This window comes from Diadema antillarum, unplaced genomic scaffold (assembly GCF_040938485.1).
Source record: "Diadema antillarum isolate AM-2024a unplaced genomic scaffold, OU_Dant_1.0 seq00000376_RagTag, whole genome shotgun sequence".
NCBI classification, from domain to species: domain Eukaryota; kingdom Metazoa; phylum Echinodermata; class Echinoidea; order Diadematoida; family Diadematidae; genus Diadema; species Diadema antillarum.
In genome coordinates, this window is record NW_027271375.1 from 334866 (window position 1) to 349360 (window position 14495).

The window sequence follows — 14495 nt, forward strand, 5'->3', positions numbered from 1 at the left end:
TGGAGAAGTGTAGGCGTGCGTGTCACATTCATGTCGTGGATCACAATTAATATTTTTGTGTTTTGTAAAATTTGTGAATTGCACCCTACTCGCAAATCTTGCACAAAAAAACAAACAAACAACCTGCAAAACATATGCCATATACAGTAATTAACCAATTACTTGCTTGCTTGTATTAAATGACTGCTAGAAATAATCAAAAGTAAAATTGTCTTGGATTTTATTTTGGTTAAATAAAACTGACAAGGAAGCACTTTCTGTGATTGAACTTGGTCTGAAGGTCTGGAGGGCAAAAAGGTGTTAATGGAGAAATTGGACGGTATCAAGCAATGGTATGACTGCAGTGTTTAGAGAGCTTCACAAACTCACATCATCCACTTGGACCTTGCGACTTCAGCTCTTCGAGGTCTTGCTGTGTTTCTGCCTGCGACTGCTGAAGATCTGCCTTGATCTTGGACCTCAATTCCATCAGTTCTTGAGAAGCTGATCCTGCCCTGGAGCTTGGCTCCGTTGCAGTCAGGTCCGGACGCTTCTCCTCGGGGGCGAAATCTCCGGAGTTGACGCTGCCCTCTCTGGAGCCCGGATGGGCGGGGTCGCGGGGAGTGGAGCTGGGCGAGGTGTAAGGCACAAACGGTTCAGGGATCTCATCGGAGAACTTCACCGTTCGCTTCTTTCCGGCCGATCGCGGAGGCGTGATCCCCTGAGCATCCAGACCATCGTCTTTGTTGATGATTATTTCTCTGGACGGAGTGGGAGAGCCGCTGGCAGCGGTGGGAACTTTTTCTTCTATATTTTCAGGCATATCTGTGATATTACTGTGGTCTCCACTCTCAGTGACCTGCTCAGCAGCTGTCCTGTGGCCACTGGCAGAGGTCTCTGGCTTGCTGTCATTCCCAGAAGTGTCCTTCCAGTCATCCTCATCAAACGATGTCCTCCTGAAGGAAGACGTCGAGGACAGGGGGTCCATGTCGGAAAGAGAGTTTCTATCTGACTCGGAAGGAGTCATTGGCGCAGTTGGGATGTTGATGACAGAGTGGTCTGTGGACACATGGGACATTGCAGACAGAGCGGCAGACATGGCTCGCTTGGCCTCCTCAGAGCAAGTGCACTTGGTACCGTCCTCGTGGTAATGGTCAGGTTTCTGGTGAGGATCACCGCGGTGGACATTCATGCTGTCAACAGATACCACATCGTCGGTGCTGATGATTGACGGCTCAGGCCTGTAGCGCATGTCGCCGCTGCCGTGCCGGGGCTGGTTGGACTCACCCATGGCCATCAGCCCTGCGCTGCTCTCACGGGACCTGGCATCGCCTGGTCTGAGGATCTGCTGGGAAAACTTGATGTACTCCTGGTCCCCTTCCTGAGGCCCCTGGCTAATGCTGGATACCTTGGAGCGAGGGAGATGGCCAGGTTTGATCAGGTTTGGTCTGGGACTGTGGGCATTGTGGGGCGTCACCGGCTGATCAAAAGAATACCTCTTTCTGCTTGAAGCACTGGATAGTGCCCGTCGAGAGCTGGCCGACTGCGCCCCTAACCGCTTGAGGTCATTCTCACGAGGCTGGATGCGCTGGGATCCAGCCGACCTTGCCATCGTCCTTGGGGGAGCAGACAGGGCCGGGTCCATTGACTGAGCGTGTCTCGTGCTGGGGATGGCGCTTGCAACCTGCCTCACGTGAGGACGGGATTTCTCTGGTGGCGAACCGTGAATTGCAAAGTCGTGCATAGATGCCTGCAGCGACCTCATCGTTGGCGGTTTCTCAACCGTGAGTCCCGACCTTTCGCTCTCCCTACCGATACTATACATGGAATTCTCCTGCATGTCTTCCAGCTTACGCCTAGGACTAGGGTGGGTGTATCCTTCCCTTCCTTCTGTGATGACCTCATCCAACAGGTCATCATCCTCATTTTCCCCATCCTCCTCCTCATCCTCCTCCTCCACGTTTACCGACTTGATCCGTTCCTGCAGGAGGTTCTCATAATCCTCGTCGGTCAGTTCTCTGGAATTGCCCTCGGCTCGGTTGATCTGTGGCAAACAAGGCATGAGATTACAAGACTTCTGTCAGTGGAAATGACATTTGTTATGAAAAATTACACAACTCAGTCAATTAAAATAATTTTTGAAGGTTTGAGAGAGATAACACATAATGATTACGTTTCAAGTTCAGTGATGTTTCCATCAGCATGACCCATTTAATAATTGCCTTAAAAACAGTTGTGCATACACTTTTAAATGATTGTAATAATAAGCACTGCAGGTCACAAATTTACAAATTCAATGTGAATGAGTTTCTCGCAATCGGTGGTTAGTGTTATGTGCAACACATCTGAAATTACAGAGTAAGAATGCCCCTGTGAAATCTGAACATAACTCCTAACTTTTCTTAATGTTTTCAAAGTGTGGCATACAAAATGAACAACAAGTCAGTTTGTCTGAATATACCTCTGCATACTCTTTATCTCTCCATAACACCTACACAAGAAAACGTTTCATATCCAAAGGTGCCTCTTACATAGGAAACATTCCTTCGTACCTGGTCCACAGTGACACGTGTTATTCGATTGTTGAGACTCTCAGCACCATCTATTCCAATCTTTCTTCTGCTCTGCTGGTTGATGCGGTATCTGCCCAATTTGACGCTGCTCTGCGGTCTGGACCCATCTCTGACCAGCGGATGGAACACAACAGGATGGCGCTCAGAGAGATCCTGAATGTACCATAAAAAGACACAATTACACACTTGGGTGTCAAATTCGAGTCAGATGTATGGAGGAAATATTGATACTTTCACTGACTTTCTTTATAATCAGATACCCTTAGCACATCGCTATTTGAAGATATGCATTTTCTATACCAACATCAGTATCAATTTGCTTTGCATTCAATATCACACAGGAATAAACAGACAAGGAGGAATGATGACATATCATATGGAGCAGTATGTGCTCTTCACAGAGCAGAAACAACCTCTAAAATGTATCTCTACTCTACACTGAAAGTAGCTTTAATCATAAGAGTAGAATACAAAACAAACAGAATAGCAATTTCAATTAAATCAAACAAAAACAAAAAACATGTTTGTTTTTTCTTCTTCTTTTTTAAGTTACAAAAGATTCCCAACTCAGCCAGCCGTTTGTCCACCAAAGTTTCAAAAGTGTTGTATTTGTGGCCGCTGATGTCAGCAGTGTTAGTCCCCCCACCCAAGTCATGGTTGCTAGGTTATTTAACACAACACAATACCTTGATCAAAAGGACAGAAGTTTTTGCTTTTTATCTAATTTCATGAAATAAATTTACAGATAATTTGTGTGTAGGTCATTGGGAGACTTGTGATGCAATAAAATTATCTCATCTCATTTACATATATGTTGGCAACTATTGTTCCCACTTGAACATCGCATGATCGTTTGTGCTTTAATTTGCAATTATGAACACAGATTGGCATTTCACTTTCTTATGGTTAATTGAGAGTGGAGTTCTCACCAATTTAGGAGGCGGACTGCAGGGCTCCCTCAGACCCAAGACCTTGACGTTGGGCTTGTCAATCTGCTCCGTCCACGAGAGGGGAATGAGGTCTTCGGCCTGCTTCTGCCGAACCTTGCCCTCCGTCTCCTTCTCCAGGGGTACGACGGCGGGTGCCTTGGCCCGAGCCTCCCGGAATATGTCCTCGATGGAATCCTTCTTGGGTGGGCTGCTCTTTTTCCTTCGTAAGATTGGCAGAGTGAAAGCACTATTAGCGTGATACCTCTGGTTTGACTATGAGTTATGGGGATCTTATCAAGAGTAGACTTGGCAAATGAGCTTTCTTTTTCACTTCTGAATTATACTGTAAACAATAGAAAACAAACATAAACAATAATGTGAAGATGTTGATGAAAATGTGTTTGAAACTGCACGAAAAGGATCCTACATTTTCAACACCTTGATGAACATACACAGCATTTCCTGTTTAATAATAAAAGAACATAAAGTATTTCAAATGACAACTATTAAGAAATGAACTTCATATTTTTCGCTTCCTATTTTTTTCTTCTCCTTCTTCTTCCTTTTATAATAGCATCTGCAGGAGAAAGGCGAATTCATAATAATTTATAGCAAGTGGATGAAAAGCAGTGTGATCTATCCTGAGCAGACATGTAGTTTCTTCCAATTTCCTCAAGAAATTTCACATCAGGTTCTTTCAACGGCATTCAACAGGAGGAAAAAAACAAGTGGTCACTTAAATCTTTATGCTATCTGAAAGACAAATGGCACCCTAATAAGAAGGAAGACCCCGTTTACAGTGCAGGGCTGGGCCGAGCCGCGGCCGAGCCCAGCCTCAATTGCGAGGCCGGGCCCCGCAATTTTGTCCGTTTACACTGCTGGGCTCGGCCGCGCTTTTGATTCAAACCTTTCAATATGTTGTCGTAGTGGCGCTCTGCTTGTAAACAATGCAATTTGGTATTGTCTGGTTTTCAGACCCTTTGCCAAATGAATTCCGTGGCGACGAAGTCGCCGTTCGGACAAAGGCCTTTGCCGAAGGAAAAATCCTTTGCAGGACAAAACCACCTTAAACTATACTAGTTTTCGACGTTGAGGGGGTTAATATCTTGAACAGCGAAATAGTACAGGCAGAGGGTTTGGAAGCCAGACTAAAATTGGCCGCGCATTTGGCCCAGTTTACGTTTACACTGAGAAAAGGCCGGGCTCGGCCGCGGCCGAGACCACCTCCAGAGTGAGGCCAATTTTGGCCTCGCATTTGGCCTTTTGCGCGTTTACACTGAAGCGGGGCTGGGCCGAGCCGCGGCCAAGCCTCGCACTGTAAACGGGGTCGAATACACGGCTAGATGAATGTAAAGATTATGAGAGATCTCTTAGCAATGCATAACCTATCTGCAACACAAGATGGCGCTAGACACTGCAAGTAAACGGGTCTGTTACATTACAGAGCACCTCTGTCTGAGCTTTCAATCCTGTGAACAGCCTGGCTTACATATGTTGGCTTAGCCTTTCCATGAATGCGTCCCGCATTTTCAGAGGACATGCTGAATGCCTGCTAATGGCAAGAACTTCCAATTGTCCGGCATACAGTGTAACTATATACAAGCAATGAGTTAAAATTGGCAGTTATACTCAGCCAATTTCTTTTGGGGACCTGCAGCAATGCTTTGCCACTACACCAACAAGGAAACAGGTGATGACAATACAAACAAACAGACAAACAAACACACACACATACACAAACAGACACACAGACAGACACAGAAATGAAACTTACTCTTCTGGATCATTTTTCCACTTCTTGACCTTGAGGCTGTCAGACTGCAGGATGCCGTTGACCCCGACCCTCACTCTGTTTCCGTTTCTCAGCTGCATGGCCACGCTGGCACCCACCCTGCTCTCAATGTTGTAGAACTCATCTCTCGGAACATGGCCTGTATGGGAGGTAGGCACATACAAGGATTAATCTGTTGAAGACGAGTCTCGAGAATACTCGGGCAGGTGTCTATGGGAAATGCGTGTTATAGCAAAATCAGTCCGTCCTCAACGGGTTAAAGAAATGATGCATCCACCACCTCAATGACAGAGTATCTTCCAAAGAGGATGTGCAGGGATAAAAGTCAGCACTACCAAACTCGTCCTTACAAACTTGGAACAAAATGCGTGAAACAGTCTATATAAGGTCTTATTTACCCATGGTAGCCTCTTCAGTGCTGCCAAGTTGTTATTGTTCTCCCTAGCTTCATTTTGCCTTCCACTTTCTCTTGAATAAGTTTTTTCTATTCAATTTCTCTTCATGATGTGTCAAAAAAGTGAAGCTTTTGAGTGATTATCCCCTCATGTAAGATTAGCCCTGATTCAATCTTCTCTAGTACCCAAAGTTTACAGAGAGGTGGTTGCTAAAGCAGGTTTAAATGTGATACTTCACGCCTTCGCCGTTTTTGTCTTTCTGCCAAATGCAATAAATCAGACCTTCCAATCTTTCCGACTGAAAAATAGGAATGACTTGGCTCAAATGCAGGAAAGAAAAGAGCATAAGAGTGTGTTGTAAAATTATTCCCCCCCCCCCAAAAAAAAAGGAAATGCCTCCTGAAACAAGGGCTGAGAATAGTCAAAATTCATATTCCTTCTTCAAAATTCAGAATGGTTGGGAGGTCTGTATGCATGCATGAATGCACCTATGGCAGGAATGGACCAACTTTCCCTCCAATTCAAGGTTCAAAGGTCACATTGTTGACGCCACTTCCATACCTGTGAATGCATCGATGACCCCTCCTTCCGCCTCCTTCTCCCCCTGGTCGCCGGCAAAGCTCAGCCACTGTCCGGCGAAGGAGTCGTAGCGCTTTAGGTTCTGGCTGTGCGCCTTGCGGGCACGCTCCCGCTGTCGCTTGTCGTCCTGCTGCCACCAGTCGCGGATCTCTTCCGTCACCGTGCGGATGCCGACGTCCTTCATGGAGCCGTCCGGCTTCACCTTGACGACCATGAAGCCCGAGGCCCGGGGAGGCTTGCGGGATGGGGTGCGGTACATGCGGTTGCCTGGTGATCATTGATAGGTGCAATGTTATAGAAGCAGATTGACAAAGTACAGGAATTTTGTTCCATTAGCATTTTTAATGAAAAAAAAAATGTGTATGTTTTGTGCAGTTTTCTTGTGAATGAAGATCATTTGAATTGGAGAACCTAATGCATTGATGAATTGATAACCATGACATGACATTAGGTTTACACTGAGGAAAACGCAACTTTGTTCCTGTGTGAGCATCAATTAAAATTTAATTTTTTTCCAGCCCCAACAAATCTTGAATATTTCTAAAAAGAATGCATAAACTGTACCCACCATGATTTCTGGCCTTTAGCTTTGTTTATGCTCGATATTTATTGCTACATTGCAGACTGTAATCAAATTGAAATCTTACTCTTTTTTTTTTTTTTTATTCATTTATTTATTTTTTTTGGGGGGGGGTTATAAGTAATTTTATTGTAAATTACTGTAAAACATGATATATTCGCGGCATGAATTTTTCGCGAATTGGAGCCGACAGCCTTTTTCGTGGCATGAAATTTTCGCGAAGTGCCACTGGCGTTCAATGCATATAGTGTAAACAAGAACTTTCGCGTGCATTTTAATTTCGCGAATCTTGGCGCTCGCGAAATTCGCGAAATTAAAGTGCACGCGAAAATTCCTCGTTTTACAGTAAATTTTTTTCCAGCCCTAACATATCTCAAATATTTTTAAAAAGAATGCATAAACTGTACCCACCATGATTTCTGGCCTTTAGCTTTGTTTATGCTCGATATCTATTGCTACATTGCAGACTGTAATCAACTTGAAATCTTACTCTTTTTCCCCCCCCCCTTTTTTTTTTTTTTTTTGGGGGGGGGGGTTATAAGTTGTTTTATTGTAAATTATGTTGGTCAGTTTGGCCGCAGAATCAACTTACCAGTGGTGTGGGGTCTGTTGTTGATCTGAGGCTGCAAGTCAAAGGTAGACTCAGGCGCTGTTTGAGGTCGACTTTCTGCAGGAAATAAGACACAGAGCGCACACAAAAAAAGAATAAATGTGACCGTGCACCTCAAAACGAACATAAAGTCGCACACACTGATTTTGCGTGAGGACTGAAAATAAGTGAAATGGGTCAACCTAGCCGAACTTGACTTTTTCATATTTCTTGAAAGAGCGGGTCTTCTTTTACAGTATGCTAAAATTTGGTATCATAAAACGGGCAGGAAAGTGTGTGTTTTTAGCAGTTTATTTCGAACATTTTTGGTAGAATAGTGTGAACAGGTGTGTCTTTAGAATCCCTTTTTCATTTTTGAAAAACCTTGTCCACACTCTTCACTTTCAACTCTAATAACTCTTGAAAGGACAGTGCTACTGCTTTGAAAGTTGGCATTGATTATGGACAGAATGTGTTAATGAGGCATGCTTAATTTCACTTTAATCTGATAATCCCTTCATTGTTGTTACTCTGGTGGTTTACTTCCTGTTTTTTGTCCCATTCATCGCACAGCCAGCACGGTTTGGTAAAGATTAAGCGCTTGAATAGACACTGTACTTCAGAGCCTCTTTTCTCAGTTCACACTTTTCCTGAGTGTGTGCTTTCTTTCCAATATTTAGATAGGTTAGGAGAGTCCATTTGATTTGAGTTATACATCATTTTAAAGCTTAAAGTCTGTTCTTTCAGAATATGGTCTTAACTAAAAATTCATGTCTGGCGACTTTTTGTTTGTTTTGAGGTGCAGTGTCACAAATGATCCAGTAAATAATGATCCATTGCTCCCTACTCTTCTCTCATTACCAAACATCCACTAGAGTATCCAGTGTATAGGATATCAGGTCTCCCTGAGACACATAAGACAAGGACAGGCATGGTTTTGATTGGTCAGATTGTTACAACTTGTACATAGAGTGGTTGATTCCCACCAACACCTTATTGCATGCTGTATATTATTACTTGTATTGAATGGTGTTTTTGAGAACAAATCAAACAATAATATGAAGAGTATGATATGTACGCAAAACCAGATTAACACAACTTTCTTTTTTCTTTTCAAAGCAAAGCCATCATCAAATAGAGAAAAATGAAATCTTTTCAATGATACTGCACTAATTACACAATATATATTTTTAAAGATGTCATTACAATTATTACATTCATTATATATCTCCATCTGATAGATATGAATATATCTTTCTTTCTTTCTTTCTTTTTTGTATCAAACTCTTCATATACTCTGTGAGTGACATAACAAAACCTGATATTAAAACATGTACACGACCAATAAGTGTTACATGTATATGTGAGTTCAAATCCATGGCCATCAAACTCATTATCAATAGCATAAATTCCTATTACTAGCTTGTATAACTACTTACCGGTACACATGGATCTGACCACATGTCACCTCAGGACCAATCAGCTAATTGAAATATGAATATTTAATTCATGATCCAATTCATTTCTAGCTACAGCCTAACAGTATGTGAGTTACCAGGTTATGCCATATTTGTGTCTATCCTAAAAATAGAATTGAGCAATCTGAACACATAATTTTGATTATGAGAGCAATGAAAATTATGATTCAAATATCTTCTTAGTACTTTGTAAAAGATTCTGATGAATAGCATTGTATCAGCTGCAATTTATTTTGTAAGAGGCCACTCTACACAAGCATCAATCCTTTCAGTTGGCTCTATTAACACAGTACTTCATTTGTAAAATGTTTTGGTAACCCAATGAAAGCTAGTCCCGAGTATACACGGGCAGGTGTCTATGGGATATATGCATGTTGTAGCAAAATCAGAACATCCTTGAAGGGTTAACCTGATCTAATGAAGTGATACGAATGACAAGGTATATATGAATGAAGTACCAAGACTGCTGTAAGGTCTGTCATCCAGTGAAGAGTCAGGCCTGCTCCATGCTTCCAATGTTGCATTTCTGTAACAAACACACAAACAAACGAATCACTTAAGGGATGGTATAATTTTGGTTGAGATGGGGCTTCAGGTTTAAAACTTTTTTTGATGATTATTTTTTGAGATAATGAAAAACTTCTTATGAAATGTGAAAGAGCATATAATTCTAGGAGGAATTCAGAGTTTATTTGGAGAAAATTGGTTTTGAAATGACAGAGATATCCAAAACAAAGCAATCCTAATAAAAGGTGGGACCCACCTTTTTATTAGGATCGCTTTGTTTTACTCTGTTTTTAGAAAAATTCAATTTGTAGTGTTTGTAAATTAAACTTCAGTGCAATTCCTCCTTTATTACTATCATTTCTGCTCTCAACCCTAGGGCAGAAAAACTTGTTTGAGCAATCACCTGCTTATAAAGACCACCTGCTCATAACAACCATACATAAACATTTTCCCTTCATGTCATTTCTGAATGTGAATAAACCATGCAGCCATCTACCATTTCATTTAGGCCCTATTCCTGATTTATATCCTCACCTGAAAGTCTTCTGGTACGTGCTCCTGATCTGTTTACTCTGGTCAGCAATGATGGCATCGGCTGACTTGGTGTTGATGGCCCTCGTCTCGGGGAAGTCGAGTTTGATGAGGGAACCCATCAGGCTCTGGGTCTGCTGTGGGGCATGGTAGCGGTACCTCCCGTCCACGTCACCCAGGTAACGCTTCTACAAAGTAGGACAGTATGAAGGAAGGCTGATGTTTTCAAGAGTACAATTTGCTGTGTTGATGTCCAAAAGCAATAACAGATGTTTAATTTAACCTTAAAGTATAAGGCCACTTTCTCATGAGAAAAGGAAGAGTTACTCATTTTTTTTTAAACCCTTTGGATATTTTCCCATCCCCTAGTTGTCTTGATATGAAAAGGGGCTCACCCATCAACATCACAGCAATAGCAAACTGATGTAACATGCATACACTGTATTCATCGTGGAAATTACTACCATCTTCAGGAAAAAGGGGCCCAATTTGTTTGACTTTATGGAGATCCATAAAATGAACTGCGTAATGATAACTCACATCACTGCGAGATAAAGAGAGAGAAAGAGAGGGGGGACTTTCTTTGCTCTGTTTATCATACAAATAAGTATTATAACTTCGAGGGAGGGAATGCCTATTGGTGAAAGGCTACACCCCCATAAGTTTACTGCAATATTCATCATTTAAGCTACTAGCTGCCTCTTTTGTTATATCTACAACTGTATCTACATGTACTTATTATCCTTGTTATCTTGTTCGGTGGTTTGAGAGAACAATGGGGAGTGCCTGATAATCAATAGTCCAGCAGTTTGCACTGAAGGGAAAAGAGGAATCCAAACCACCAGCTAACCACAAAATGCCTCTGAGGGTCATGTACTACAATAATGTCATGTAGGGAGCTTGCTTTACTGACTAAATAATGGCAATACTCCTATATGTGACGTTGGGCCATCTTAGCTCTACTCTTACTAGGGAGCTAGATGGGAGCTATAAGTTGTAGGATCTCTTTAATCCAATCTGAAGCTTGACAATCAACTGCCTTTAGAAAGAGAACTTTATTCAAGCTCCAATAGACTCACTCATATACATTAGGCAAGGGATTAACACTTGCTCGAGTAAACAGCATCTAAACAACTACCTCAGGATTCACAGACAAAATCTATCGCTACATGTACCTCAATTCTTTTCTTACGTAATACTCGATCAATGAGTTGGTCAGCTCTTTGTGTGCATATAGATGTTTCTTTTACATTCTGTGTAAATGCCCCCACTGTACACACATAGATGTACACAAACATGCACTTAGTTTTTTAAAGTCTCATGACATTCATGAATGTTGTAGTACAATTTATGCTGAGAGACATCTTGTACCACTGTCTTTGACCTTTACTTACAGTTGTAAGTATGTAAACATTTTTATGTCATTGCCCAAACCCTAAGCTCCTCCAATGCACCGTGTTATTCAGAAGTCATCACTGTTTTTTGAAAAACCCTTCTTCATATTTGTCTTTCAGCATTTTATGTATACGTAACCACTTTACAGAAAATAAAGTACATTTATGCATACAGTTGGCTCACTACAAACTTGTCCAAACAATAAAAATCCATAAGAATATTGCATAACATTTTCTTCTGGCTGCATGCACTAGTGGAAAAGCATCTTGGTGGGGGAAAAAACAACAAACAAATAAGCTTTGAAATGAAGAGATTTCACCTAAAAAAACAGTATGTTTACAGTAAAAGTGTGCCTTTGTGATCGAAATCCAATTGTACAATGTACGTTAATCCCCAGATGACAAGAGACATGTTATTAAGGAAACCACAATGAAATCCACTTGCCTAATGAGACAGTAACACAAGTTCCTACTTTGTTGATTCCTACATTTCATATTATATGCATGAGCACAAATCTATATATTCCCATATGTTTGTGTCCTTGTTTTGACAGGGGAAAAAAAATGCTAGCTTAGCAAGGGGACAGTCATTCACCTTTCCACCATTACCCACAGAAACACACAATCATACATGTATATGTGCCAACTTACAAATAATTTGGCTCATACATTCAGTATTGATTACTGCCTAATCTGCACAATCCAACCGTGATACTGACACCTGATAAACTGTTTGCCTTTTTAATTTGTCTCTCTGCCTACCCATATGACCTTCTCTCTAACTCTCTGTTTCAACTTGTGTAAATCAAATGCAATGACATGAGTAGGATCCTCATGACAGAACCCAGAGGCAATAAATTTATGTATCTTCTCTGTAGTACATGTATATGCAATGCACTGGTCCGATGGTCCCAGACCAGTAAAAATCACTGTCAGGCCAGTAACTTTTCAGGAATTACCAAATTTACTGGTCCGACATGACCGGTAAAAAGAAAAAAAAGAAAAAAAAAATCACTGTCGGGGCCAGTTGGAAAAAAGAACAGGGTCAGTAGGCCCTATATCATAGACTCGAACCAGGAAGGAAAAAAAGGGAAAACTGGGTATCTACTGGTCCAACAAGGACAGGTCAGACAAGTAGATTAAAAAGAAGAAGAAAAAAAATGAGTTAGTGTGCAGTCCTGGCAGGCGTATGACATATATACTCACTTTTCCATTCTTGCGGACGAGTTGCCTGTTTTTCAGGTTGACATAGTCATAGACAAAAAGTGACTTATCCTCCATGACCTTCATTCCGTCGCCTCCAATGTCAGATTTGAGCTGGAGTCTTGTCTACCGTCGGTGATCATGTTTTCAATCACAGCTGAACTGAGTTGAGTAAATGATTTCCGAAATATGGGAAGTTGGTCCAGGCTGTGTTTTGTCTCATGACCTGTAAATACAGTAACAAGGATTTAAAAAAAAAAGAAGAAGGATGATACACTCCCATAGAAGCACATAATAAAGAAAAAAAAAGTACATAGCTGCATACATGCATATCCACAGTTACAGTATCTTTTTGGATTTTTATATCCAAGTTTTACTGGACCACCAAACTTCATAAAAGCATATCTTTTGATGGTCGGGGTGGGCAAATAAAATTTACAATAGATTGTTATGTTTCTTTATTTTCAGCACCACTTCATTTCGTTTTCAGGCCACTTGAAGAGGCCATCAAAGAAACACTTGACTTAAATGGATGATATAGTCTTGGTTGAGATGAGGATTCAGCTTTTAAAGGGGAAATCAAGTCCAAATATAAGTTAGTCTAATAAAAAAAGAGTAAAATCTTACAAGTTCAATGGTAAAAATTTGACTGAAATCGGATGAATAATAAGGAAGTTATGACATATTCAAGTTTTGCTATTTTCTGCAAAACAGTTCTTGTAGTGGATATAAATATATGCAAATGAGTGAGCTAACCATGTCAAAACCTCCCAATTTTTGATTGATTGTGTACAAAGAAATGACGAAAATTCAATGTTTCTGTCATTGAAGTCTGAAACATGATGTTATTCATGGTTGAATGAACTTCAGAATAGTGATCAGTAAGATATGCAGGATTTGAGCCTCGGGTATAATTGCATTTGAATGAAAGTCTGGAAATTTCAAAATCTTATGTACAAACCACATGGCAAGTTGTGAGGGTACAGCATGCTCACTTTTTCCATTTGCATATTCATATTGACCGTTCAAGAACTGTTTCAAAAGAATTAGCATAACTTCGAAATGGAGGGGGGTATCCCCAATCTGCCATGAAAAAAAAAAGTTTTAAAGTTTCATTAAAGGACAAGTCCACCTTCATATACATAAGGATTGAGAGAATACAGCAATATTAGTAGAACACATCAGTGAAAGTTTGAGGAAAATTGGACAATCCGTTCAAAAGTTACTAATATTTTAAGTATCTGCGCAGTCACTGCTGGAAGAGAAGACTACTACAGTGTATGATGTCACATGCATACAACTATATAAGGAAAATAAAAAGAGAATTTCACAAAACTTTACTTTTTGAATAAAGTGCACATTTCTTCGACTTGCTACTGACGTATGCTAAGGGTAATATTATTTCCCCTACCTTCTGAAAGAGAGAAGTCGAGTGTTCTTTTGTAATGCGAGAAAAATGGAAATATGTTGAATTTTCTTTATTCTTTCTTTATATCGTTGTACTCATGTGACATCACAAGCTATAGTAGTCTTTTCATCCAGCCATGACTGAGCAGAAACTTCAAAAATTCATAACTTTCCAACGTATTATCCGATTTTGTTCAAACTCTCACTGATGTGTTCTACTAATATTGCTGCATTCACTCAACCCACATGTCTATGAAGGTGAACTTATCCTTTAACTTGGGGGCTCTCTGCCCCTCCCCTCCCACCCTTAGGCTTGGTGCCCATTTGGAAGAAAAAAAATCCTATCCCCTAGGGATGCTACCTGTCATCAAGTTGGGTAAAAATCTGTCAGGAAGTTAAAAAAAAAAATGTGAAAAGACACCGCACAATGAACAATCATAATACTGTATTCGCCAAATATTCTGGTGAGGTTATTATTTCCTTGAATTTCGCGAGTCATGTGCTATTCGCTAAATAACAGACATGCGAAAATAATGACTCTGATCCTGATATGAACGTG

At 40.9% G+C, this 14495-nt stretch overlaps 1 protein-coding gene across 1 annotated transcript; it reads right to left on the reverse strand.

The window, feature by feature from the left end:
* Positions 1–370: 370 nt before the first annotated feature.
* On the reverse strand, positions 371–12607 carry LOC139731500 (uncharacterized). Its single transcript, XM_071642384.1, has 10 exons — positions 12533–12607; positions 9936–10120; positions 9353–9420; positions 7420–7494; positions 6230–6514; positions 5256–5412; positions 3482–3689; positions 2532–2705; positions 801–2023; positions 371–761 (listed from the first exon to the last, which is right to left on the reverse strand). The coding sequence occupies exons 1-10, from the start codon at positions 12605–12607 to the stop codon at positions 371–373; spliced, it is 2841 nt and encodes a 946-aa protein (XP_071498485.1).
* Between the last annotated feature and the right edge of the window lie 1888 nt (positions 12608–14495).